At 52.7% G+C, this 25263-nt stretch overlaps 9 protein-coding genes across 9 annotated transcripts; 6 read left to right on the top strand and 3 right to left on the bottom strand.

The window, feature by feature from the left end:
• Positions 1-444: 444 nt before the first annotated feature.
• On the top strand, positions 445-4238 carry cyc8 (putative transcriptional corepressor Cyc8). The gene is made up of 6 exons (XM_071040720.1): positions 445-1202; positions 1283-1486; positions 1548-1630; positions 1688-1867; positions 1918-2010; positions 2062-4238. Exons 1-6 carry the CDS (start codon positions 1025-1027, stop codon positions 3919-3921), a joined length of 2598 nt encoding a protein of 865 aa, XP_070897202.1. The 5' UTR covers positions 445-1024; the 3' UTR covers positions 3922-4238.
• Positions 4239-4502: 264 nt separating this feature from the next.
• rpL3 (60S ribosomal protein uL3) lies at positions 4503-6152 on the top strand. Its single transcript, XM_071040721.1, has 6 exons — positions 4503-4551; positions 4628-4659; positions 4743-4800; positions 4869-5025; positions 5096-5769; positions 5824-6152. Coding segments are annotated over exons 1-6 (1179 nt in total). The 5' UTR covers positions 4503-4549; the 3' UTR covers positions 6080-6152.
• Positions 6153-6750: 598 nt separating this feature from the next.
• BJX68DRAFT_268598 (uncharacterized protein) lies at positions 6751-7373 on the top strand (the record flags this gene model as incomplete). Its single annotated transcript, XM_071046135.1, has 2 exons — positions 6751-7000; positions 7099-7373. The coding sequence occupies 2 exons, from the start codon at positions 6751-6753 to the stop codon at positions 7371-7373; spliced, it is 525 nt and encodes a 174-aa protein (XP_070897204.1).
• Positions 7374-8735: 1362 nt separating this feature from the next.
• Positions 8736-10996, top strand: BJX68DRAFT_268599 (SKN1/KRE6 family beta-glucan synthesis-associated protein; the record flags this gene model as incomplete). The annotated part of the gene is made up of 6 exons (XM_071046136.1): positions 8736-9364; positions 9431-9608; positions 9654-9755; positions 9815-10337; positions 10389-10866; positions 10945-10996. 6 exons carry the CDS (start codon positions 8736-8738, stop codon positions 10994-10996), a joined length of 1962 nt encoding a protein of 653 aa, XP_070897205.1.
• A 433-nt stretch (positions 10997-11429) lies between these two features.
• On the bottom strand, positions 11430-13810 carry BJX68DRAFT_277067 (uncharacterized protein; the record flags this gene model as incomplete). Its single annotated transcript, XM_071048261.1, has 11 exons — positions 11430-11763; positions 11844-11860; positions 11984-12104; positions 12163-12252; positions 12312-12405; positions 12472-12526; positions 12604-12839; positions 12930-13164; positions 13219-13393; positions 13450-13502; positions 13565-13810. The coding sequence occupies 11 exons, from the start codon at positions 13808-13810 to the stop codon at positions 11430-11432; spliced, it is 1656 nt and encodes a 551-aa protein (XP_070897206.1).
• Positions 13811-15877: 2067 nt separating this feature from the next.
• On the top strand, positions 15878-18243 carry BJX68DRAFT_240699 (fungal specific transcription factor domain-containing protein). The gene is made up of 5 exons (XM_071040722.1): positions 15878-16196; positions 16250-16330; positions 16380-16996; positions 17046-17234; positions 17289-18243. The coding sequence occupies exons 1-5, from the start codon at positions 15912-15914 to the stop codon at positions 18202-18204; spliced, it is 2088 nt and encodes a 695-aa protein (XP_070897207.1). The 5' UTR covers positions 15878-15911; the 3' UTR covers positions 18205-18243.
• A 93-nt stretch (positions 18244-18336) lies between these two features.
• Positions 18337-20626, bottom strand: BJX68DRAFT_256407 (acyclic terpene utilization AtuA family protein; the record flags this gene model as incomplete). The annotated part of the gene is made up of 7 exons (XM_071043184.1): positions 18337-18947; positions 19028-19167; positions 19235-19438; positions 19525-20168; positions 20222-20400; positions 20445-20519; positions 20569-20626. The coding sequence occupies 7 exons, from the start codon at positions 20624-20626 to the stop codon at positions 18337-18339; spliced, it is 1911 nt and encodes a 636-aa protein (XP_070897208.1).
• Positions 20627-21515: 889 nt separating this feature from the next.
• On the top strand, positions 21516-22577 carry BJX68DRAFT_123977 (uncharacterized protein). Its single transcript, XM_071036168.1, has 2 exons — positions 21516-21870; positions 21969-22577. Exons 1-2 carry the CDS (start codon positions 21772-21774, stop codon positions 22425-22427), a joined length of 558 nt encoding a protein of 185 aa, XP_070897209.1. The 5' UTR covers positions 21516-21771; the 3' UTR covers positions 22428-22577.
• Positions 22578-23106: 529 nt separating this feature from the next.
• Positions 23107-24755, bottom strand: BJX68DRAFT_277071 (PDK/BCKDK family protein kinase; the record flags this gene model as incomplete). Its single annotated transcript, XM_071048262.1, has 4 exons — positions 23107-23321; positions 23368-24359; positions 24413-24561; positions 24644-24755. 4 exons carry the CDS (start codon positions 24753-24755, stop codon positions 23258-23260), a joined length of 1317 nt encoding a protein of 438 aa, XP_070897210.1. The 3' UTR covers positions 23107-23257.
• Positions 24756-25263: the final 508 nt, after the last annotated feature.

Below are 25263 nucleotides of genomic sequence, written 5' to 3' on the forward strand. Positions count from 1 at the left end.
GGATCAGCTCAATTTATCGCCCACGCGAGACGGCTAGACAACACCCAGACTGCATCAAGACTGTAACATCACTTGAAGGCTACAAGGTGTATTTTGCCTATTTACCTCCGATTACTGTTTATCAGACCCGTAGCAGTCATTTAGCAGTGTTTCGCCCTCTGTACTTCGTTCAGGCTCATAAGCCTTGAGAGCCGGAAAATTGACTGTGAATACCCGCGGACGACTCCAGACGGGCCCCACATGTGGAGCGGCTAGGCTGTTCCTGGAGGTAGAGCTGGCTGTCTGTGGTCTTGGCGCCGGACCACCGCTTTCCCTCTCTTTCTTGTCTGCTTTTGCCTGAGTCGCTGACTGCTCGAGAGCTGCGCAACCACTAGCGCCCCTTGGCAATTTCACCCTCTACCGCCAGCCCCTCGGCCTTTCTCTCATCCTCTCCCGCTTCCTTCTCTCTTCTTCCTTTTCTCCTTTTTGGCTCTTTGGCTTCGGCTTTGCCTTGGATCTTCTGGCTTTCTGTCCTGTCTCCCATTGTTCCCTCTTACACCATCTCCTTGACCTGCCCTTCGTCTCTTCGCTACTTGACCCCATCAACCAACCCCATCCCTTTCTCCAACCTTGCTTCGCTTAGCGTACCATTCTCCAGTGTATTCCAGACTTCAACTTTCACTCCTCGCCTTTTCAACTTTAAACTGCCTTTGATTATCTCGCGTTTTTAGCTTTTGCTTCACATATACTTTCATTGAGCCAAACCACCGCCCAGAACTAGGCGACCAGACGCGTACTCGAGTACACCAGCTCGCACTGTCGCCACTACTCGGGATCCATTCTTCCTTGAAGACATTCGTTCTGAAAAGGACGTTGCGCTTCAGGTAAAGGGTCATTGGGCTATCATCTCTTGCGCGACTATCTATACCGGGGCTGTGCGACTTCGAAGTAGCACGGAGATTGGCTGCATCACTTGTGTCGCAAAGTTGATCGCATTCAGCCGAGTTCGGGAGATTCGCGATTTTGTTTCAATCCAACCTACGCGATGGCCCACACTCAGCCATCGCCCACAGGAGGCGTGGCTCCTCATCATGGACACCTCGCCGCCCATCCTCCCGTTAATGGTCACCTACCTCTGCAGTCGCCAGCGCAGACGCAGAAACCTCCGGTGAGCACCGCCCAGAGGATCGCGACTTTGAACGAGCAGGTCTGGCTACAAATTGGTAAGAATTTTCCCTGCGCTAGCGACTTGGCGCGGAACCATGGCCGTCTCAGTGGCGCATCTTGCTGACTTCTTTTCTAGGTAGCATGACTGAGCTGTTGGGCGATTTGGACGGAGCGATGAACGCGTACGAACAAGCGTTACGGCATAACCAATGGTCCGTCGCTGCCATGAATGCGATCTCATGTATTCTGCGAACGAGAGAACAGTTCCCTAAAGCCGTCGAGTATTTGCAAAACATCCTCAAACTGGACCCGGGGAGTGGTGAAACGTGGGGAAGCCTAGGTACGTTTGTTCTCGCCGAATCCTCTCTTTTGGGGAACGAGTAATTGACGGAATATTATAGGTCACTGCTACCTGATGATGGACAATCTGCAGGAGGCTTACACATCGTATCAGCAAGCGCTATACCACCTGCGCGACCCCAAGGTTAGCGCTCTCTCCCTAGTTGTGTGATGTTTCGATATCTAACCTGCAATTTAATAGGAGCCCAAGTTGTGGTATGGAATTGGTATACTTTACGATCGTTACGGCTCTCTCGACCACGCGGAAGAAGCGTTCTCACAAGTTATGCGAATGGCGCCTGAGTTTGAAAAAGCCAACGAGATCTATTTTCGACTGGGTATCATATACAAGCAGCAGCAGAAGTTCAACCAGAGCTTGGATGTATGTGGATTCCAGGTCTCTTATACGAATGCTTTATTGACCATGATTAGTGCTTCAAATACATTGTCAATGACCCGCCACGCCCTTTGACGGAGGAAGACATCTGGTTCCAGATCGGCCATGTGCATGAGCAGCAGAAAGATGTGAGTGGTTCAAATCAACCATGAGTTTGATCAGTGCTGATGACCTTCTAGTTCGAGTCCGCGCAACAAGCATATAGACGCGTTCTTGACCGTGATCCCAACCACGCCAAGGTGTTGCAACAACTTGGATGGCTTTTCCACCAGCAAAGCAACAGCTACACGAGCCAAGAAAAGGCGATCGAGTTCCTCGAAAAATCCGTTAGTGCTGACAACAGCGACGCGCAAAGCTGGTATCTTCTTGGTCGTTGCTACATGTCTCAGGCGAAATACCCCAAGGCATACGAGGCCTATCAGCAGGCAGTCTACCGTGATGGCCGCAACCCCACCTTCTGGTGCTCAATTGGTGTTCTGTACTACCAGATTAACCAGTATCGTGATGCATTGGATGCGTACTCGCGTGCTATCCGACTGAATCCGTACATCTCCGAGGTTTGGTACGATCTGGGAACTCTCTACGAGTCCTGCAACAACCAGATCGCTGATGCTTTGGACGCCTACGGCCGCGCTGCTGACCTGGACCCAACTAATGTCCACATCAAAGCCCGATTGCAACTCCTCCAAAACCAGCTCTCCGCTGGTGGCCAGAGCAACGGCCCAGCTCCGCAACCGCAGGACGTTCATCCCCAAGCTTACCAGGCTCCTGGAGTTGGAGCGCCTCCCGCACCGCAATGGGGCGCAACCCCTGTTCCAACCGGAGGACCACCTCCCCAGCCCCCAGCTCCTCCACGGCAAATCGCTGATTGGAACCGTGGCATCAACGACGTCCCGGCTCAAGGCCCAGCTCCTGGAGCAAACGGATTCGATCACCGCGACGCACCTCGTCCCAGCGCAATCCAGCAGCCTAGCCCACGTCAAGATCCTGGCAGAGGATTGCCCGAGGGCGCGCGCCCTCTCCCAGGCGGCCGGTCACCAAAGCCCGGCCTCGCTGGACCGGGTGTTTACCCTCCAGGACATGCTCTTCCCCAGCTCCAGAACCCGCCACCTCCCTCTCATGATCGTGCTCCTAGCGGGGCTGGCTTCGGTTCTGCCTCCCGCGGCCCGTTGCCTCCTGGCGCTACCCCAGGGGTTCCGGGCGGCCCTAACAGCGCTCCCAACTCCGCTGGTCCTATGCCTCCTTATCACCGTCCCTTCACACCGCCGACCGAAATCCGGCCCATCCGCGAGGATCGCCCCTCTTCGCCCGGATCCACCTACCCCCACCAGCAGTATCATCACGGCCCTAGTGTATCAGTGCAACCGGTTCAGAGCTCCAACAGCGCTGGCATTGCGGGCGGCGCTCCTGCGCCGGCGTCTGCTATCTCTGCTGCGGAGGCCGCTGCTCGTGAGCGCGAGGATCGCCCCACATCTGCTATGAAGCGCGGCCGAGAGTGGGAGGGTGAACCCGGACCGGTGAAGAAGATTGCTAGTGAGGAGAACCGCTCCAGACTCGAAGACCAGATCGGTCGTCGTGTGCCGTCTCCTAGCCGCCTGCCTTCACCTAGTGAGATTCGCCGTCGCAGCTCGTCCGAAATCCGCCGCGAGGACCAACGTCGCGTTAACGAAAGCTACCACCCTTCTGAGGCGGCGCACCACCCTCAGACGCTTCCATCCATCCAGCACATGCCGCCGCACGCTTCTGGAACTAGCCTTCCTCCCATGAACGAAAGTGCTCCGGCCTCCAGTGGATCCTCGACTGTACCTCCCACTACGCAGGTCCAAGTGCAGATTCCTGTCAAGGAGGAGCACACGCGCAGTGAACAACCCCCGGCACACGAGCCTGCTGCGCGTAAAATGGAAGTCGACGAGAACTATGACGATGATGGTGACGACGAGAAGAAGGCCGGTGCCGTCAAGGGTAGCCCTCAAGGGAGTGGAACCGGCAGTGCCAATGGAAATAGCAATGGTGTTTCAGCAAAGGAGCCCGCCATCTGAGCAATCCAGACCCATCCAATGCTAGCTTGGGTATGCCAAGAAACTTTTTGTCAGCGCTACAACTCAGGATCTCAATGAAGCTTTTGTTACGAGAAACTCCCAGACCTTCATTTATACATTTCGCCCATTCCCTTATCGACAATGTCCTATTTTCTTATGCATTTGAATTTCTTTTCGCTCGGCGGTATTTATGATTGTCTGCTGTTTTAGCCCTCGAGTTGTGTTGTACGATTGAGAGTGTACTAGGGGTGGTTTTGTTGACCGTGTTTGTATTGTCCAGTCTACCCATAACGAAATGTTCATGCCCTTTACCTAAATCTGAACCTCATAAGTTTTGATGTCAATAGCCCTAGATTCGTAGACTGAGCTGCCCGTTCAAAGATACTTGGAAGTTCAAAGTCTAAGCGCGAATCAAAATTAGTGCCTGAGGCAACGGACGGCCTGTGCGGTGGGCTCGATGCCTCAGGTTCCAAGGTTCTGCCCTTAACCGTAACAGGGCAAACTGCCAAGACTTCTCGCTTAGAAGCCGCCCACAATTCGTTAAGCGTTGCAAAATCGGACTGCCGGCCAAACCTGGAGATAGACACTCTCAATCACACCTTCGACAACTAACGACAACAGGGTCAAGATGTGAGTCCCCTACGCTCGATTGAAGCTCGTTTTATTCGCAATGGACAATATCACTGATCTGAACTCATCTTTCTAGGAGTCACCGGAAGTACGAAGCGCCTCGGCACGGTTCGTCCACCTTTTCGTCCTCGATCTTCGACAGACGGGTTTTTTGTGCGTGTGTGGACAATATACTGACAAGGAACTCACAGGCTCTCTTGCCTACCTGCCTCGCAAGCGTGCCGCCAGACACCGTGGACGTGTCAAGAGGTTAGTTGGACCGCGAAAAATGTTTTCAGCTGGGATTTGAAGGGACATTTTACTGAGATTTGCGACAGCTTCCCCAAGGATGACCCCAAGAAGCCCGTCCACCTGACGGCCTCCATGGGCTACAAGGCCGGTATGACCACTGTTGTCCGTGACCTTGACCGTCCTGGTGCCAAGATGCACAAGAAGGAGATTGTTGAGGCTGCCACTGTCATTGAGACTCCTCCTGTACGTTTCCCGCGAAAGTCTCCATGTCTTGGTCGTAAGGCTCGGTCGCTGACTGAATCTTCCGCAATAGCTCATCGCCGTCGGTGTTGTCGGATACATTGAGACTCCCCGTGGTCTCCGCTCGCTCGCCACCGTCTGGGCTGAGCACCTGAGCGACGAGGTCAAGCGTCGCTTCTACAAGAACTGGTACAAGAGCAAGAAGAAGGCTTTCACCAAGTACGCCAAGAAGCACTCCGAGGAGAGCGGCGCCGGTGTCACCCGCGACCTCGAGCGCATCAAGAAGTACTGCACCGTCGTCCGTGTGCTCGCCCACACCCAGATCCGCAAGACCCCCCTCAAGCAGAAGAAGGCCCACCTCATGGAGATCCAGGTCAACGGTGGCTCCGTTGCCGACAAGGTTGACTTCGCCCGCAACTTGTTCGAGAAGCCCATCGAGATCGACTCCATCTTCGAGAAGGACGAGATGATCGATGTCATTGCCGTCACCAAGGGTCACGGTTTCCAGGGTGTCACCTCCCGTTGGGGTACCAAGAAGCTTCCTCGCAAGACTCACAAGGGTCTCCGCAAGGTCGCCTGTATCGGTGCCTGGCATCCTTCCCACGTCCAGTGGACCGTTGCCCGTGCTGGTCAGATGGGTTACCACCACCGTACCTCTTGCAACCACAAGGTCTTCCGCATCGGCAAGGGCTCCGACGAGGCCAATGCCTCTACCGAGTTCGATGTCTCCAAGAAGCAGATCACTCCGTATGTTCCTCCTTGATTCCTCACTTTCCTTACACTTAACTAACGTTTTTCCAGTCTTGGTGGCTTCGTCCGCTACGGTGAGGTCAAGAACGACTACGTTCTCCTCAAGGGCTCCGTCCCCGGTGTCAAGAAGCGTGTTATGACCCTGCGCAAGACCCTCTACCCCCAGACCAACCGCCGAGCCACCGAGAAGGTCGAGCTCAAGTGGATCGATACCTCATCCAAGTTCGGCCACGGTGCTTTCCAGACCCCCGAGGAGAAGCGCGCTTTCATGGGTACCCTCAAGAAGGACCTTGTTACTTCTGCTTAGGTGTTTTACGGAGATTATGGTTTGGTGTAGTACAGCTTATGAGTTTCAATAAAAAAAGCGGCAATACCTTCAATTTTCAGTAATGTAATTCATTTCTAGAGTGCATATAACTTGTACTGTAGGCTTACAATACCCCTATGCCGACCTGAGGCGTCATCTCCTGAGGGGGGAAGTGTTGCGGGCGGCTGGGGAGCTATGACTGCAAATGACTGAAAATCTTGCAAATTTCTCTAGTCTAAGCTCACCCGCAATAAATCACTTGTACTGGCCTTCTATTCGTTCGTTCCCTTTGTCTGAGGTGGTATAATCAGATCAATCAGATCATCAATACTCTTGGGCACCTAATCTCTGAGCTTTTGTCTTTTTTTTTTTTATCGAGCGCTGCTGCGATGCGAAAGTTGCAGGCCACCACCCGCAGAGCGCATTGCGTCATTGATCACCTCTCCCATCCAGCTCCCCCTTCATCTTTAAAGCCACTGGCGTCGCTCCAAGCTACAGCACTTCGACCCTTCTCATTTACTCCGCATTTTCATCACTACAACTCATCCTCAAAAACACCTCTCGCTCCAACAAAACCCAAATCCGTTTCCACAACATCCCATCGAACTCCGATCCGCACCACCCCTTCAGCACAACCACCGCAACCAACCACCCTCATCACCACGCGCAGCATGTCCTCCGACGACGCATATATGTCCTTCCTGGACAAAGCAAACGCAGACCTCAACAGCGGCCGCTCCCAGCCCGAAACCCAGTCTTCGTCCTCCGCCGCCGCCCGCACAGAGACCGTCGACGTCAACGTCAAGATTCCTACCCCGCTGACCACCGTCGACGCATGCTACGTCTCCGAGACGGACGAGCTGTTTGAGCCCGTTGCGCTGAAGTGGGAAGGGGCTGAGAAGGGGATTTGGCCGGATGCTGGTATGTTGATACTGCACTTCCTCACTACGCTTTAATCATCATGACTCGGCCTGGTTTCACCTCGTGGACGACGATTTGCTAACCATCTTGGATTACAGCACACTTCTCCAAACTCATCTCAACGGATACCGACCTCTCCCGGTCAATCGAAACACTTTCCGATGCGGCATTCGACCCGAAGAACCAATATGCGTCTGTGTTGCGGGCTGTGCGCGCGGCGGCTGTTGAGGCCTCCGGCGGCGATGAGTCGGCGGTTGAGTTGAAGGTCTATCGTGTGGAGACGGGGCCGTCGAGGGTTGAGTACTGGGTTACGGCGTTGGAACCTGAAGAGAGTTTGCTTGTTGGGTTGAGGGCGAAGGCTATTGAGAGCTAGGTTGGTTTGTTTGATATTGTGAGATATGAAGGGCCATCGGGATTTTCTACGGGATGTATAGTCGGTTAAAATTGATTCTGAATGATTCATGACTACTATATGCAGTCGACAGAGTCAGTCCATGCGCTTAGTCAAGGGCTCATACAGGGAATGGTTGTGTGCTGGGACGCAAGGGAGGACGGGTGAAAAGGCATGGCAGGGGACGCCGAGAAAAGCTCCAGGCACAGGCTCCAGCAGTGAGCAGCTTCGAGCCAGCAACTGGAAGATGCTCTTCTTGAGGCCAAGGTGTCTGTAAGTCTAGGCGATGATGTCAAAAGTTCATCGTCTCGACTGAGTACGCGGCTAGAATGCTATGTTGCTTGGGTATCGGTTCGTTCATTCTCCCTTCTATAGCAACGGAATTCCGCACCCCATTCCATTATAGCCCCATTGAACCGAGGTCCCTGCTCCGGAGGCTGGCTGGCTGCGCGAGCTGCAAACTGACAAGGCTGGTCTAAGTAGTAGGTGCTGTATCCTCTACAACTGCGCTGCAAATGACGAGATTTCATGCAGACGGCGTGTTATTGATTTTTTCATTTTTTATTTATTTTCAAGACTGCCTAGGAAAGTATCAGGTAGGCAAAGTTCTCTTCAAGATCGGCGCATTCCTTGACCTGGGCTTGCCCTGATATGGCGAGGGATAACCGATTCAACATACTCTGGATATGAGTATCGTGAAAAATAACAACAATAAACCTTGCCAGCGTTGTTCAAATCCTACCAAGAAGAGAAGATGTTAACAATTGCAGCTGCAGTCCTGCCACTCTTTTGCGTGGGCTGTCCCTATCCACCTGCATCCCTTCCTTGAGCCCCATCTTATCTCCCTCCTTTGCTTCCTCACCTTCACCTCTCGAGTATCCGAGCTTTCTCATTCTTGTCCCTCTTTGCTGCGTTGTTTTGCTCCTCGTCTACCCCTTTCCTTGCTCTTCCTTGGAACCGTGTTCGGATCCCGGTCCGCCATTCTTTCATCGCCAGAGGAGCATTCACGATCAAAACAGCACATTACCTTTTGCTCATATCTTCTGTGTCTCTCAGTGTTGACTCTCAGAGGCAGTGTTTTCCACTTGCCTGTCCATTCATTATCGCTGTCATCCGCGCCGCACCGCTTCGGTATCTACTTGCGTTCGAATCGAAGGAACTGCCTCTCGAAAGCAAGTGCAGGCCCTATATCTAACGAAACGGCAGAGTGAGACACAAATGGAAGTGCGGCTGCTTTGAAAGAGGCGGAATTGATATCGCAGAAGACAGCAGTCGCTTCATATCTAGATCACGGCCGAATCGAACAAAACACATCACTCAAAACATACAAACACAAACTAGACCATGTCCGAACCATCCCCCGAACAACCTCTTCGCGGGACTCCTCACATCCGCCTCAACTCCGGAACACACGATGTCCTCGAAGATGACGACGCTAGCACTGTCAGCCCTATCCTACCAGAACCCAGCGGACGCCCCCTAACACCAATGACACCGCGAATCCTTGACTCCCAGTCCACCGGAACCCTACAAACCGTATACGCATCTTTCAACCAACATGGCTCGACAGAATTCCTGATACCCCCGCGGCCGCAGCGCCATCGCTCGAGAGAGGACCTCGGCTCACCGAATCTATCCATCCTCTCCTCGCGCCGAACAAGCTGGAGCTCCGAGGCCGGTAGCTATGAGACGAGAGGGTACTCGTACACCCAGTCCCACGCGCCCTCGCACGCCGAGAGCGAGGAGAACGACATGAACACGCAGACCGTCACGGAGAAGTACAACATCATGCCGACGGACGGGCTACTGCTGTTCCCGGAGGACGTCGAAAAGGACGACTACCTGCACAACCCGGACCCCAGCGATCGGGAGCGCGAATGCGATATCTGGAATCGGCGCGGTGTGATCAATGTCGGTGGCTTGATTTTTCTTACTATAGGGTTCTTGGCGCTGTTCATTGGGTATCCTATCGCGTAGGTCTTTCGAGAGCTTCTCTGCCTGCGTTTGCGATTGCGAAAGCTGACTTCTGACTGGTGTAGGACTGCTATGAAAGGGCTCGAGAAGCCGCGCCCGCGCTGTGAGGAGGGGGATACGCTGTGTCTTGATGTTGGAGATCGATCTTTATTATCGAATATCCGCACAGGGCTAATAGATCCGGATACGCCGGCGTCGGAACATACGAAGAAGTCGGCGGATGGGAAGGAGTGGAAGCTTGTTGTAGGTATACGGAGTTTAGAGATAGAGCTTTACTGACATTGACAGTTCTCTGACGAGTTTACGAAACCTGGTCGGACGTTCTACGACGGAGATGACCCTTACTATCAAGCCGTGGATATCTGGTACGGCGTCACCCAGGATCTCGAGGTTAGTGCAACTCAATCGCAATCCACACCAGAAGTTTGACTAACCCAGCAACTCGACAGTGGTACGACCCCGACGCGGTAACAACAAGAGACGGCGTCCTAGAAATCCGCTTCGACTCCTTCCCAAACCACGAACTAAAGTACCGATCCGGGATGGTCCAAAGCTGGAACAAGCTCTGCTTCAGCGGCGGGCGTCTCGAAGCCAGCATATCCCTCCCAGGCGACGGCGAGATCTCCGGATTCTGGCCGGGCTTCTGGGCAATGGGCAACCTAGGCCGACCCGGATACGCCGCGAGCACAGAAGGCATGTGGCCCTATAGCTACTCCGACGAGTGTGATGCGGGTATCACGCCGAACCAAAGCTCCACGGATGGACTGAACTGGCTTCCTGGGATGCGGTTGCCGGCGTGTACTTGTCCTGGCTCGGACCATCCGAGCCCAGGCAAGTCACGCAGTGCGCCGGAGATTGATGTGATTGAGGCGAGTGTTTCGCCGTTGACTGGCGATGAGACGACAATTGTAGGGTCGGTCTCGCAGAGTCTGCAGATGGCTCCGTTTGATATCTGGTACATGCCAGACTACGGTAGGTACCTCCGCTATACCCTATATGACTGAACCCAAAGTAACGTCTCAGACTTCACCGCCGTCTACGACCGAAACGTCACCCAGATAAACACCTACCGTGGCGGCCCCTACCAACAAGCCATGTCCAGCGTGACAAACCTCAACAACGACTGGTACAACGGACACGAATACCAAACCTACGCCTTCGAGTACACACCCGGCGCAGACGGCCAGGTAACCTGGTTCGTGGGCCCCGAAAAAACATGGACGCTCGACGGCCGCGCAATCGGACCAAACGGCAACGTTGGACAGCGCGTTATCCCCGTTGAGCCCCTCGCCATCGTCATGAATCTGGGCATGGCATGGAACTTTGCGCCCATTCAGCCGGGGATCGAGAAGCATATGCCGGCGTTTATGCGGTTCGATTATATTCGCATCTATCAGGATCCCGACGAGGTAAGTGTTACGTGTGACCCGCCCGGGTATGAGACGACGGAGTATATTGCGAAGCATCCGAATGCCTATCGGAATATTAATAAGACGACTTGGTATGGATATCCTCTCACTTCCTCTACCTATATTTTGTTGTGACGTGCCTCTGCTAACTATTGTTTGACTATGTACAGGTCCGACGCGGGGTATGACTGGCCGACCAACACACTGATGCATGGATGTTGATCAATCTACACTGCCTGCCATTTATAATACACATTTTTGCTTCTGGTGATATGATATCTAGCCTGACAGCGGCGGTCTGCTGGATTTACGAGTCGTTTAGCGGCATCTACTCTGGAGTTTAGGTCGTCGTGTTTTGTACTTTCTTTCCGGTCGAGCTGGCGGTGACTCGACTGTATGCTTCTGATGCTGGCTTATTTTCATTATATGTTGGCTTATTTTCATTCTACTGCTTTCTATTTTTTTGTCACCGGCACATATAGCTACAGTGAAGCCATTGGTATTGGCAGGTAGATCTGTTCGATTTAGTGGGGATGATGTCTAATAAATAAATTACTCTGAGACCTGATCGCTTCGTCTCCAACTCTCCATACATACCCTACCGTCTCGCAATCCGTTCTCGTTCTCAACTCCACCCCCACACAGCCACAAAGCCCTAAAGCCGTCCGCCCCTCCCCTCTTTTACCTTCGCCGGCAAAAGTCTTCTAAGAATCTTCCCCGTCGGCGTCTTCGGCAGCGTCTGCAGGTGAAACACACCCCCTCTCAACCGCTTATACCCCGCAAGTTGTCCATCCGCCCACTTTCTGATCTCCTCAAGCACACTCTGGACCTCGGTCTGCGGTAAACCAGCCTTGTCGGGCGTAAGCGAGACGTATGCGAGTGGGACTTCGGTTGCTTGGCTGTCGTCGTAAATCGCGCAGATTGCGGCGTCGATTACGTGTGGGTGGCGGAGGAGGAGGTCTTCAAGTTCCGAGGGGGCGATTTGGAAGCTAGGCTGGTTGTTAGATGGGTCTTTTGTAGTGTTGAGGTGGCGCTTGTTATGATTGTGAGCGTGAGGTAGGTCGCTTACCCTTTATACTTGATCATCTGCGTGGAAAATAGAAGAGAATAGTTTAGCTATACTTTCTCGATCCTTCAAAGTATGCTCCAAAAAAAAAAAAAAAAAAAAAAAAAAAACCGAAGGAATACTAATGCGACAAGATAACTCACCTCCTTCAACCGATCCGTAACCCAGAAATTCTGGTCCTCGTCCATCCGCATGATATCGCCTGTGCGCAGCCATCCCTCTGAGAATGTTGCAGCTGTTGCTTCGGGGTCGTTGATGTAGCCCCTGCACAGGAGAGAATCAGCGGTGCCCTGACTACGTCTGTCTTTGAAGTGGAACATACATCATAATCTGCGGCCCACGAACCCACAGCTCGCCCTCTTGTCCTGGTTCGACGTCGCCGCCGGTCGTGGGGTCGACGAGGCGGGCTTCGCTGTTTATCTGGTTAGTGGGTGGACATGTGTAGGTCGGTACGAAGGGAGCGAGACGTACGTTCCGGCAACAAGCTTTCCTACTGTTCCGCAGCTCGACGTCGTGTCGTCAAGCTCATGCGTTACGCCCGGGGAGCATTCGGTTAGGCCGTAGCCTGGCGGTAATACTTAGTATTTATACACTGCGCTGCAAACGCAACCCAGGGAAAATATGTGCTTACCTTGACAAATACTCGCCCTCGGAAACCTCTTTTTCAACTCGCGCTGCAGCGCTTCCTACTAGCCATAAGCACACATCCATCACTTCACAGAACTACTTAGTTTCGGCGATGTGAACAATGGTGGAGGAGTACCTTCAATGGCGCGGCGGCAATAACGATCCTCTCCACTGAGGGTACGTCGTACTTCAATGCAATACCTGACGTTGTAAGTAGCAGCGCCACAGGTGGGACAAGATGCATATCCGTTGCCTGGAGCTCGCTCGATTTGCGACAGAAGGTCTCGAGATCGAAGGATGGGAGGCCAAGGAATGTTGCGCCTGTCCACATGCCTCCGAAGACGACGGCGGAGAGGCCGTAGATGTGGCAGTCTGTTGTATATAGTCAATATAAACTCATACGGAGAAGGTCTTAGAAAGGTTATCGACAGGGTAACTTGTACGAGAATACGGGTTGCTTACACGGTGTGAACCAAACCTCGCGTATGCCCGAAACTAACCTCGAGGGCAACGAAGCGCGCATTTGCATGAGGTTGTTGACAAGGTTATAGTGCGACATTAGTACGCCCTTCATGTTGCCTGTTGTACCCGAGGAGAAGCATATCGTGCTTGGAGTTTCTTGCGCGGATTTTCCGTTCAGGTCGAATGGGGGTAGGGTTTGGCTCTTGGGATCTGTGCCGGCGATGTCGGTAGGAAACTGGGGGGTTTAGTTTCCGCACTCTGTATAAGATGGCGCCAATATAGAAGATACCTGTGGAATACCTGCGACCTTGCTGAGCACGGTGAAGAGCTTTGGTGTTATGCCTAGGGCTGCTGTAGCGTTCTGGACCTCGGTGAGTTTCGAGGCGATTATCGCAATGTGGGTTGGTTTGACGAGCTTCAGGACATGTTCAATGTCTTTCTGCGTAGAGGAGGTGTTAAGCGGGCTGCAGATCCCTTGTTAGCTATAATCTTGTACGGAGAAGGAGTTTAGATGGCGTACGCAAACACACCCCCAGCCCACCAAGTCGCATGCGCTAAGAGCACAAAGTCGTTCTTCCCAATCAATTGGTAAGCCAGGAATACACCATGCAATCCTTGATAGTAGCGAGGCGCACCGAATTTGTAACAATAGCAAGCACCGCATCCCCCGGCCTAACACCCAGTTGATTCTTCAATCCCCACGCCGCACGACTCGCTTTCTCTCGCAGGGATCCGTAGGTCAAGTGTTCGTTGGAGAATGTGTCCATGTGGACGACTTTGTCTGCGGAGACGCCATCGGGGTTGTATCGCGTCATAAACTGTGGGATTGAGAGATTGGTGATGTCGCTGAAGGGCGCGAGCGTGGAGGTGTAGATCGTCATGCTGGCTGCTGCCCGCTGGCGACTTCTGGCGTATATTCTGAGGCAGCGAGTTTCGTGAAAAGCAATTGTTGAAGGTATCTGTGGTTGCAAAAGTATCGCGATGATATAGTCCCCTTTCGACCGACCCCGCTTGAGCAAGCGCGCTGACCGAGCTTGAGTGGATACAGATCGCCCTGATGGTGAGGGGAGCTTGGTGTTTACCTAGGTAAGCCAGCCGAGGATGTGTTGGAGAGAGAGGGGCATCTGCGCCAATTGAGATATCGAAGTCGTGTATTTGCTTTGCTTTGGACTCGCTACTTTCTTTTTTATCCTCTTGCCTAGGTACTTACTGTACTAGGGTACTTTGCTTCTTCTTCTTCTTCTTTTTCTTTCCACTCGGTGAGAAGATCTCCGAGTTGATCAAAACCTACGCACTAGATTGGGGAATCCTGATTGATGAGCCAGCCGGAAAAGGATTCCTCCCGGTTTGCTTAATTCCCAGTGCCTGAGACTATCTAATCTAGACTTCTAGGTCGCCGATCGGTGGACCATTTGACTCGGGTTATCTTGTTGGGAACCGGCTTCTAAGTTCTGACACGAGCTGGTAACATATTGCTTTTACAAATGCATGATCTTTTGTGGTCACCGCTGCTTCTCACCCAACACTGACGTGTCCGTTGGTTGATTTGCACAGATGTTTGGTAAACGAGCCACCGTTTGCTATATCTTTCGGAGAGTCCAGGGTAGCCAACGAGATGCGCAAGAATCTCTCATTGCGAATGCCAGAAAGGAGACAAGCCTACTAGCGAGCCACGAGTTAGCACGGGGTTTAATGGAAGTCTCACCATGATGGTAACGAGAAGCTTCTCGAGTCCACCCTGCAAGCGCAAAAAGCTGCATGCGAAACAAATCGCCACATCTGCATCAGTTGCATTTCGCTTCGTACAACCTCAATCATTCTTATTTGAGGTAGCTGCGAAGGAGCCAGCAAACATCTTGCTCCTGCTTGGGATAGGAGAAGAAATTGCCGGGTGATTGAAAAAACGGAAGATGAAAATGGCCGGTTCGTGGAACAGAGATTGGGTTCCATTTGCCCTGTTCCATCTGCGCCATAAAGTTTGGAACCTTTTCCCACCTGATATGTCATAGATTAGAAACCCAAGCGAACATTCTTCGAATGAATATAGTATGAAGACATATTGGAATCATCCTTCCCCTGGTCGGACTTGGAGCGACGGACTTAGCAGATGGTCCGAGCCCCGCATGATCCTTGCAACCCGAAACAATCAGCAGGCCAATTGCCCAGCCAGAAGCAGTCGGATAAGGAGGGGCGATTACCTCGGAGCTCGCTAATGACGAGGCAGTCCAGACTTTTTAAGAAGGCTTTATACCTTATCGTCTTGAATCCTTCGCTATTCCCTTCCCTCTCACTGGACGCTCTCCCACGATCGAGATCTCTCCCACACGTGGCCCGGGCGAACGGAATGCCGGTTCCGGGCACAATTTGGTAATGCAAGTGCCGTTGGAATTATTGATGCATTTTTGGGCAAAGATGTGGGACGGTGAGCTCGGATCGGTGGGCCCATGCTCTGCCTCCATCGTCATCGTGCGCGGTTGTTCGAGTCTTCGAGAGAAGGAGTGGGCTGGGAAGTGGTCAAGTATGCACAGTGGATGAAACATGCGGTGCGATCGAGTTGGTGAGCTCGGTCAATGCTTGGATCCCTGGAACTGATTGGAGCTCAGCTCAACTCAATCCGACGAACAAAGAAAGTTTCAGAGAAACTTAATAATGGAAGTGGGCTTGGTGTGGGCTGTGTGTGTGGAGTCCCCAGACGCAAGCTTGCTAGCTTGTTTCCCCGCAATTGCCTCGCCCCGGCTGCTCTTCCCTTTCACCTCTCTTCCTCACGACCTCCATCGTCAACTTGCCAGCATGTCCTCACAAGACTTGAAAGTTATACCCAATCTCGCCCGCTCCAAACGAGCCGCTCGCGCCTGCACCCGCTGCCACTCTCGCAAAGTCCGATGCGATGGCTCCATCACCGGCTTTCCCTGCACAAACTGCCGCCTGGACGGAAGGTCGTGTACTCTGCACTCGGGGAAGAGAGATAAAGAGAAGCAGATAATGAGGGCAATTGCGAAGGACCGCGAGAGAACGTATTCGACCCCATCAAATAGCGATATACACCGTAACTCGGGAAGAGTCACGTTTGTGAGGTCTCAGGGGGCTCTGCGGGTGCCTATCCAGGAGGTCTTGGATGTCTTTACAAAGCACTACTTCTTATACGTGCACCCGTGTCTACCAGTGGTTGATGAGGCGCTATTTTGGAGAAAGTATCGGTGTCCGGATGGAAGCGCGGGCAAGATCTCGACTCTGCTTTTTCAGGCAATGCTTTTTGCTACAAGCTCGGTATTCCTTCTCGGCTCCGCGTCTCCTACTTTGGACTTTGCTGATAGTCATAGTTTGTTCCTCTCGAAGCAGCCAAAGAATGTGGATACGATTCTCTTCAATCCGCGCGAGACGACCTCTACCGACGAGCCAAGGTACCCTTCCTCACACACCCCCGTCATAAACACTGAACTAACCTTGCAGCGCCTCTACGAGCTCGGCGTCGAGAAAGACCGATTCGTCGTCGCTCAAGCCTCCCTCCTGCTTACATACTACAGCACCGACGCCGAGCGTTCTAACAATTCTCGATGGCTGCGCACGGCAATCCGTCACGCAAAGAAGGAACGGGCCCATCTATACCACCACCTTCAACCTTGCAAGAAAACTTTGGACCTCAAGCGTCTGTGGTGGTGCTGCATGATTCGAGACCGCATAATCTCACTGGGCATGCGCCGACCTATCCAAATCACACCTGATGAGTTCGACTTGAATCAACCGGGTCTCTCGTTCGAAGACCTCCAAGAAGAATGCCTGCAGTCAGAGGTGTACAACCCCGAGACCAAAGTTGCCCTGTGTCGTGTGCTCGCCAGTCTCTGCCACCTTGTTGTCGCTGTGACGGAATCCATTTTGCTGGTCTACCCAACGACGCACAGTCTGCCATATTCCCTAGCGGAGCGCCGCGCGCAGCTGGACCGGCTTGAGGAAACAAAGTTCGCCCTTCTGGAGTGGGAGTTTAGCTGGGTAGCCAATCCGGATGGAAAGGAGTATTATATCCATCCATCGTTGACGTTGTATACGAATCTCTGCGCGATATATTACCAGTAAGTACTTCTCTCTAAGTCATTGAACGATTTGCATCTGACAAGCCAGATCCGCCCGCATCGCCCTCTGCAACCGCATCTGCCTCCTCATCGGGCACAACACCTATCTGAGCGACGAAACCGACCTTCCACGGATCGAGTCCTGCCGCGCCGAACTTGCCATGGCAATCCGCTCAACGGCCGACAACGTCAAACAGCTCATCCTCAACGGTGTCGCAGACAAACTCCCTATAAGCGCGTACGCTTCTCATTTCAGAGCCTAATTCATTACGTATGCTAACTGCTGATACAGCGTCGCATACACCCTGTTTCCGCAAATACTGCTAAGCATTCAATCCCAACTATCCACCACAGAAGAAGACAAGCAGCTCCACGAGGTCATGCTTGTCTTCTTCGTCGAGGTGTTCCGCTGTTTCCGCAGCCAGTACTATATGACCCTGATCCTAGCTGTGTCGTGGCAAGCGATGGAACTCTGTCATTCCCAAAACAACTCTTCCGCCTTACCTTCATCAAGTACAAGTCTCGTCCCTTCTGCCACAGCATCAGATACCCAGCTCACAAAGAACACCGGCTACCAATACACCACCACCACACCGAACCACCTCCCCAGCCTTTTTCAGCTCCGCTTAACAGAATACCTCCGACTACTTCGCTACGTAGACGAATTCTTCTCGCTCCGTGCCGCACCGGGCGAGGGCTTCATTTATCCGCCGCCCAGCGTTCGTACACCGCTCCCTCCCGACTCCGACTCCTTGTCATTGTCTCCATTCTCTTTTCCTTCTATGTCGGTCTCGAAGCACCGCGCTCTCGCTCCTGCCCCGCCTCGTGTCTCTGCTCATACTGCTTCCGCAGCATCACCGCATGGAACCGTCTCCTCGGATTCGACGGAGGACTCGAAGCGTGATGCCGCGGATGAGAGCTTGGTGTACAAGGGCTCAATGGACGACTTCCTATGGGTGTATTTTGGGGAAGCCGAGTTGGATTTTGTGGGGAATGAAAGGAAGGGCGAAGTTGAGACTGATACGCCGTCGGCGGAGGGATCTGGGTCTGGATCTGAGATTGGTGGGGAGGGTGGACCTGGGTATTCGGATGGATTCCGGAGTGATAGTTGGGATGGTAGCCATGCCAAACAGGTGCCTGGACCAGGGACGCGGGTGGAGGATACGTTCCAGAGTATGCTCAATTGTCTTCCGTTACTTGGTGAATAGTCAGCTATGCACGTTCTACACTTCGACTTTTGAAGGTCATGTATTATGTATATATTCGTCAACATTGTTTGTTATATAAAGTCATAATAACTATACACTCACACTATGCTGAGGTCAAAAGATCAAGACTCCTCAAGTAGCCCCATAGAGCCCCACAGGAATATGCACAACCCGATCTCTAAGCCAATCCGCAACCCCCTTTCCAAAACCATCCAGCCTCGACGAACTACTAACCCCCCTTCCAAGGATCCCATAAACGACGAAATGCACCGCGCGAATGTGTGGAAACTCCACACGCTCTATAAAGTACTCATCTTCCCTCCAGTCATCGCCAAGAAGAGCCTTCATGCGCGAGATACTCAGGTAGCCGCGTAGCCACTGGTACGCCGCGTCTTTGTCCTTTACATGGTAGACGAGTTCGATGTCCGGGATGAAGAAGCCGACGTTGAGGTTTCCGCCTTTGTCGCCGGAGCGGGCGAGGATTATATCGCCGAGGCGGATGGGTTGCGTTTCTTCGAGTGGTTGTGGTTGGGAGGCGTATTTGGATGGGCAAGGGTCGTAGCTTTCTCGTTTCTCGAGCGCGGAGTAGCGGGGAGGATGGCCTGTTTCGAGGACCGTACTTGAGCCGTTGGTGTTGAGGAGGGTTATGGTTTCTTGTAAAGAGGATTGAGGAATTATGGCTGGGTAGTAAGCGAGGAAGGGGCGGGGGACCGCGGTACGTGTGTCGAGGGTGCTGTGGAAGCCTGCAAATGTATTAATGATGTATTATTGAGTATAAGGCGATGAAGGGACATGGTGAGAAGAGAGGAAAGGGCTAGCGGACCAGAGAAGTGCTTCAACGCGATACTCCTCAACGTCAACCCAACCGCCGCAACTGCCTGCGGATTCTGCGAGGCGATAAAGATGCGGAGGTATGTTGTGCTCGCTGTTTGGTTTCTTGAATCCGGGGCCGGCGTTCCAATTCTAGGCGCCCCCATCATATATGATTAAAAAAGATCTCCTGGAGAGGCGAGTGGATAGGGAAAGGTACCGCTGAAATTCAAGGGTCTCCAGCTGTTCAAGCGCAGGCTTGGGCAAGAAATGACGGATCTGCTTCTCGACGAGATCCCACTTCTGTGTCGTGCCGTACCCGGTTGCATTAAGGAGAATCTCGGCCTCGTAGCCGCCTGTGTAGAAGACGGCGAGTTTGGTTGTTGGGGGTGGTGGGGAGCCTTTGATACCGGAGACGCGGACCCTGCGATCGATTGCTTGTTAGCTGCGATGGAAGTGCAGAGGAAGATCTAACAATCTATCGGCGAGTAAACGAAGAAAATGACGTACCGATCCTTGCCCACATCTTCAACAACCACCCCTCCAATATACGCATTGACATCACTATTCAGGTATACCGTCCCCTGCAGCTCATACAAAAACTGACACCGCACCGTGTCCGTCGTAACCATTCCCTTCGTCCCCGGATGCTTGGTAACGACGCATGTCCCATCGCTGTCAATCTCCGCAATCGGAAACCCGGGCTCTACCAAGTCCTCAATATCATATCGATCAAACCCCGAGAAGTTTCCACCGGTGACATACGCCGAGCACTCAATCAAGTGTCCCGCAACAAGCGCCCCGGCGAGTCTATCATAGTCCGCCTCGTCCCAGTCGTGCCAGTACCAAGCTGCTGCGATGGCAGGGCTGGCGTCCGCAACGCGTCCGCAGATGATGATGTCTGCTCCCGCGCGAAGGCCGTGAACGATTCCCCGTGCGCCGAGGTAGGCGTGTGCGGAGACCATGGGGATTGGGTTGCCATCTGGGGTTCCGCGAAGAAAGGCGTATGTTAGGGATGTTGGGGCGGCAGAGGGGTTGGCGGAGTCGAAGTGAGTGAGTTGGTCTTTTGTTGTAGGCATGTTAGGGCCAAAACGGGGGTACAGGTCGTCGCCGGAGAGGTAGGCAATGCGGAGGGAGAGGTTCTTTTCTTGGACCTTTTCTCGTTAACACGGTACATGCCTAGGTTGGTATAAATGGAGGGACGAACTAGTCCTTGGACCTTCAAAGCGAGGGCCTCTGGGTCTAGGGCGCCTCCGTTGATGAGGACCTTGATACCCTTCTCCGCAATGACATCGATAGTCTGCTGAATGCCCTCCCATGCTGTCTCTTCGTAGCCAGGGTGCTTCCCGGCTCGCCAGGCTCCGGCGTTGTTGGCCAGGTTGACCTCTAAACACCATTAGCAACATCACTCAAGGGGTGTAACCACTTACCCGCGAGATAGTCTCCAGTGATAAAGTCGACATCTCCAAGCGTTGCCTGGCGGTGCATCTCATATGCAGGGTCGCCTTCTCTCGTTAATCATCATCAATACATCAAGAGAGAAGAAAGATGTACCATGATACCCAGAACAATTGGCAACTCGAACAGGCCGTTTCCCTTTGTCACTTAACATGCTGATGGTGTTTTCCTGACTTACTAGCGACTCCTCATCGTGACCTCGGATATACATAGGTCTACTTATACTTTAGGGGTGAGGGGGCAAGGTATAGCCGAGTACCCAAGGCTTTTGTCGCACTCGGAGTAACTACGTCAATAGACCTCATCTTAATAGGTTAACCAAGGAATTCTTCCTGTTTTTTTTATTGAGCCGATTCTAGCTTCAACAAATTCTCGGAAAACGCTCTGTTCATGAGGATAATTTGGTGTCGCATGTCCAAGAGTATGCTTGGAGGAGAGCATCTGTTGCATCGCAGATTCTGCATGTTAAATGGGGCTTTTGCATAGACAGAGCATAGTGAAAATAGAGTCTTAGGCTCCAGAGCGGATGGCCGAATGCACCCATACAAAACTACTGAAGGTTAGTCAAGACGGTCGCTGTACATCGTCCGGCAAAATCTTGGGGCGTTATAGCTCGCGCGGAAGCGGGGTAAGCACTGGCTGACTCAGTACTTCCGCCCGAAAATGCGGAGAGCTGCCTAAGGCCCCTTCAAGTCGCGATATCACATTTGATCGACATCTCACAATCCCGAAACATCCCTCCTCTAGCGCTCAGGTAGCCAACTCTACACTCAATTATTTCTTGCATAACCTTAACAACAGCCACACCCGCTCTCTCTACTTTCAAGTTCCTCCCGGGTGTTCCGCAACACCACCGACAATGTTCAACCCCAGCCCATGGCGCTACAATCAACCGCCGCCGCAGGGGCAACCGCAAAACACGATCGTGATCGACTCCGAATCAGACGAGGATGACGACGAGGATGTCCAGCAGATGCCGATTGAGTTTACCGCTGGTGGGAATGGACAACAACCGTCACATATTGGGTTAACCGGCTTCGCCAGTACGTCCATTTTAGCATTTCCTCTTTCTCGCCTACCCATCTCCCTCCTCTCGCCCCCGCTCCGCTTGTCGGCCGGGACAAGTCTAGAACATATACACGAAACACCGAGCTGACAGTCGATAAAACGGTCATAGGAAGACCACCTCTCCATCCACACGCTCCCAGCCAGAATCATAGCCGCAGTCATAGCCACCTCTCCCACGTCCCCGGCCCCTCATCGCTAACATACCCGCCCCCGCTCTCCCACGAACAAGAGATGAAACTCCGCAGCCGTCTCCGAGAGGAGCGACATGCCGCGCTCTGTGTACTTATGGATCGCGAGCTGCTTACGATTCAGGCGCTTGCAGCGCAGGAGGTACGCCTCTCCTTCCCTCAATTCTATTCGCTGTCTACAAGGCACATTTATAAAACGAGAGAGAGTTTGGAGAGAAAATCTAACAGACGGACACCCAGACCCTCCCACAAACCCGCCGCCGCTTCCTCACGAAACTCCTCTCCCCCGACGACCCAGATACCGCTGCGGCGTTGCGCGCGGACCAAGTTTTGATACCGATGAGCAGTACGCTGTTTGCGCGAGCGTCGTCATCTTCAGCACACCAAACTACGTCTAGTTCAAGTATCGATAGCGTAGTGGCTGTCTCGAGGGGGATAGTGGATGTTTGCGAGACGGATGATTCGGGGTGGTATCGCGAAAATGATGGCGGCGGTGGTGGCTCAGGGTCAGCGGTTTCGTCTCCGGGGGCGTTGGGGAAAGTTAGAGGGAAAGGGGCGGGCACGCCGGAGAGAACGAGGGGGAAGGGGAGGGTCTCGTCTGGGAGGCATTCGGGGCATCAGGGCCAGACGAGGGAAAGGCGGAGGAGGTGGAGTGGGGCAGAGAGGCAGGATTATGGGGTTACCATGATGCCCCTTTGATAGCTTGGTTGACTTTGGTAAACCGGTTGAGTTGGTCATTGATGAGTTATGATTATGCGGGGGTAACGACTTTACGATCTGTTTTGGAGTCTACGTGGAACTGCGCATTTATGGAGCAAGGTGAATTCGAACTCAAATTGCCAATCATATCCCGTTTTAGGTCTTGTACATCTTCGGCCGTTTCAGAGCAAGAGCAAAAAAAAAAGCCAAACACGTGAAGCTATGGTACACAAAATATAAAGAATAAAGGAGTTTGAGGATATCAAGGAAGAAAAGGCGGGAGGTAGAGATGAAGCTCTACTAGGTATACAATGCGATCCCTACATCACGGACTCCAACCTGTGATGGCTTCCCAAGGGTTTCCAAAGTACAACGTGTGGCTTGCACAAACAGACTCGTTTTATCGTCTAGTCCCAGATTGGCCGGCCATCTGTCGGCGAGTGGCCCGGTCATGGCTGAATGGTGCGATGCTGCGATGCTGCGACGCGGAATGCAAATATTAAGCACTTTCATGTCCTTTTCTTGCATCACGACTTGAATGGTTTAATTTCATGTAATGTTGTGAGAGTGGACAGAGTCGAAGGTGCGAGAGGCTGCTTCAGCCTGTAAGAAAGCGTGGACAATGTCTATTTCCGGGCGTTGAGCAGGCTCTCTGCATCTCCGACCTGCTTACGCTCAGAGACTTCTCTGGTGCGCATCCGTGCGCGTATGGCTTGTATGTTCATCGGCGTCAATCCTTGGGTTGGCGCGGGATCGGGTTCTGAATAAAAGGGGTGAAGTCTATGGGAAGTAGAAAACCGAACGCGACCATCCCTCATGACTGGTAATTGTCATTGGAGGGGCTCTGAACTCGACGATAAGCGGTTCAGATGGAGGTAGACGTCCGTTCCGTATCTATTCGAGTTAGCTTGTAATTTGCATCGTCGTTTGAGAAACTCACCCTTCCATACTGATCAACTTGAGGTCACCCCCGAAATACCGAGCATATAGACGACTGATGGGCAAACCGTATCCAAACCCTGCCATAGGTGCTTTGAAGTCGCTCTTGTCAAAGTCGGGATCCAGGTTGGGAGTTTGCTCAACAGTCGTGTACATATAGGTCCAGACAAGAGGAATGGAGGAACGTGGAATACCACCGCCCTCATCCGAGACTTTGATCGTGATGTCCTCTTTACCTTCCGCGATGATGACCTTGGTGATAGGGAATGCCTCCTTTTCTGCACCGTGGGTCTCCACCACAGCACGCAGAGAGTTCTTCAGAGTCTCAAAGAGCATGTGTGACAGATGACCCGGAACGTACATGAAGTTCAAATCTTCTTTACAGACAAGCTGCACCTTAGGAGCTTCAAAGAGACCATAGTAATCCTCACAGACAAAACGAGCGTTGTCGATAGCCTCGAGTGCCACCTCCCGCACATTCGTTTTGGTACATATAATCCCGACATAATTGGGGTGCCGTACGTGCGTTTGTTCCGTTAGAGCGATGTGTTGGCCGATTAACATTCGTATACCTATGCGGGACATGTAGAAGCGATCAAGAAATGATTGTATGGTCGAGTCGATTTGTAGCCGCTGGCGCTTGCGTTTCCATTCGAGAATTCCTTGAGCCACTGTAGTCACAACACTGTCGTGTCGCCGTTTGATGTGTTGCAGGGTCTTTGCGAAACGTTCATTGTAGTCATTCAATTCCGGAGGCCAATTTCCCTGGTCATCTGATGGGACAAAGTATCTTCGCGCTGCAGCCGCAGCTGCCTTGCCGTTGCCGTTGCCGTTTATAGAGGTGGGGGAAGAGCGGTACTGCCCCTCACGGATGCTTGGATTCTGTGTAGTTTCGGAGAGAATTTTAGAATGTCCGTTATGCGCTCTGTTCTGGCGCAAAAGGCGCGCCTTTACTTCTTGGGTGAGGCTCGGTCGGGGAAGGGTAATGATTTCCTGAAAACTTTATCAGTGTTTCGTCACATAGAGTCGGTTGGTGTGAGTCATACTTCGAAGGACTGCGCGTACCAGTCCTGGACCTTCTTGATCGAGGGCATTTCACTAAGCCCGTCAGGAAGTTCTCCAAGATCCTGGACGCGATGAGCGAGGCGAATAGGCAGTTCTTCTGATAAAAATTGTGAGGCGCGAAACAAGGTTCCTGTTTAAAGCGGGCGTGATGTCAGACATCGCGACCGGAGCGGAACAGCAGATACACCCTGCAGAAGAGACAGGACACTTACCAGTTGACGGTCTATCTCCGAATTGAACCATTTGTCGGAGCGAGACACCAGTCGCCGGAAAGCTGGCGTAATGCCTGATGGTCTCCATCAGGCGCTCCGACGGCTTCCACATGCTGAGAGCGATTCAGGCCGGACGGCCGTCACTCTCCAAATGTTTCAGTTAAGTTGAGACTGTGAAAGACGAGGGACGTCAAAAGAATAGGATGACTTGGGAATGAAAATCCGGGGTGAAGAAGAGCACGCGGGCAGTTATGACGGACGTGGAATGGTCAGGTCGGAGAGCTCAAGACCACTGCCGAGGTTGCCCGAACTAGAGGAGCTAGAGCTAGAGAATAGTCGGAGATAGATTAAGAGTCCACAAAAAGCGCCCAATATGAGCAGAAGAACAGATCCGAATTCGGCTTCGCAGATGGAAAAGTCAGTCCTTGCAGAGATCAGACAAAGTTCAAAGTTGTGAGTAGTGAGTTTCGGCGGATGGAGAGCAATGACTGTTTTTGGTCTTGCGGAGAGTTAAGCCGGGGGTGGTCACGTGTGGGGGGATCCCGTGCTTGGCCGAGGACCAAAGTCAATAATGCAGAAAATCAGACGATCCACGGACAAGACTCTTGGTCAATCATTCT

Source organism: Aspergillus pseudodeflectus (assembly GCF_044049435.1).
Source record: "Aspergillus pseudodeflectus strain CBS 756.74 chromosome Unknown BJX68scaffold_32, whole genome shotgun sequence".
NCBI lineage: Eukaryota > Fungi > Ascomycota > Eurotiomycetes > Eurotiales > Aspergillaceae > Aspergillus > Aspergillus pseudodeflectus.

What these genes read in the sequence shown, in the direction of transcription:
- cyc8 (XM_071040720.1), top strand. Translation starts at nt 1,025, where the DNA reads ATGGCCCACACTCAGCCATCGCCCACAGGAGGCGTGGCTCCTCATCAT. An exon ending in ACCACCTGCGCGACCCCAAG is followed by an intron (nt 1,631 to 1,687) that starts GTTAGCGCTCTC and finishes GCAATTTAATAG; the next exon opens with GAGCCCAAGTTGTGGTATGG. An exon ending in AGTTCAACCAGAGCTTGGAT is followed by an intron (nt 1,868 to 1,917) that starts GTATGTGGATTC and finishes GACCATGATTAG; the next exon opens with TGCTTCAAATACATTGTCAA.
- BJX68DRAFT_123977 (XM_071036168.1), top strand. Translation starts at nt 21,772, where the DNA reads ATGAAACTCCGCAGCCGTCTCCGAGAGGAGCGACATGCCGCGCTCTGT. An exon ending in AGGCGCTTGCAGCGCAGGAG is followed by an intron (nt 21,871 to 21,968) that starts GTACGCCTCTCC and finishes ACGGACACCCAG; the next exon opens with ACCCTCCCACAAACCCGCCG.
- rpL3 (XM_071040721.1), top strand. An exon ending in GTACGAAGCGCCTCGGCACG is followed by an intron (nt 4,660 to 4,742) that starts GTTCGTCCACCT and finishes AGGAACTCACAG; the next exon opens with GCTCTCTTGCCTACCTGCCT. An exon ending in CACCGTGGACGTGTCAAGAG is followed by an intron (nt 4,801 to 4,868) that starts GTTAGTTGGACC and finishes GATTTGCGACAG; the next exon opens with CTTCCCCAAGGATGACCCCA.
- BJX68DRAFT_240699 (XM_071040722.1), top strand. Translation starts at nt 15,912, where the DNA reads ATGAGGGCAATTGCGAAGGACCGCGAGAGAACGTATTCGACCCCATCA. An exon ending in TGCTTTTTGCTACAAGCTCG is followed by an intron (nt 16,197 to 16,249) that starts GTATTCCTTCTC and finishes TGATAGTCATAG; the next exon opens with TTTGTTCCTCTCGAAGCAGC. An exon ending in GACAAACTCCCTATAAGCGC is followed by an intron (nt 17,235 to 17,288) that starts GTACGCTTCTCA and finishes CTGCTGATACAG; the next exon opens with CGTCGCATACACCCTGTTTC.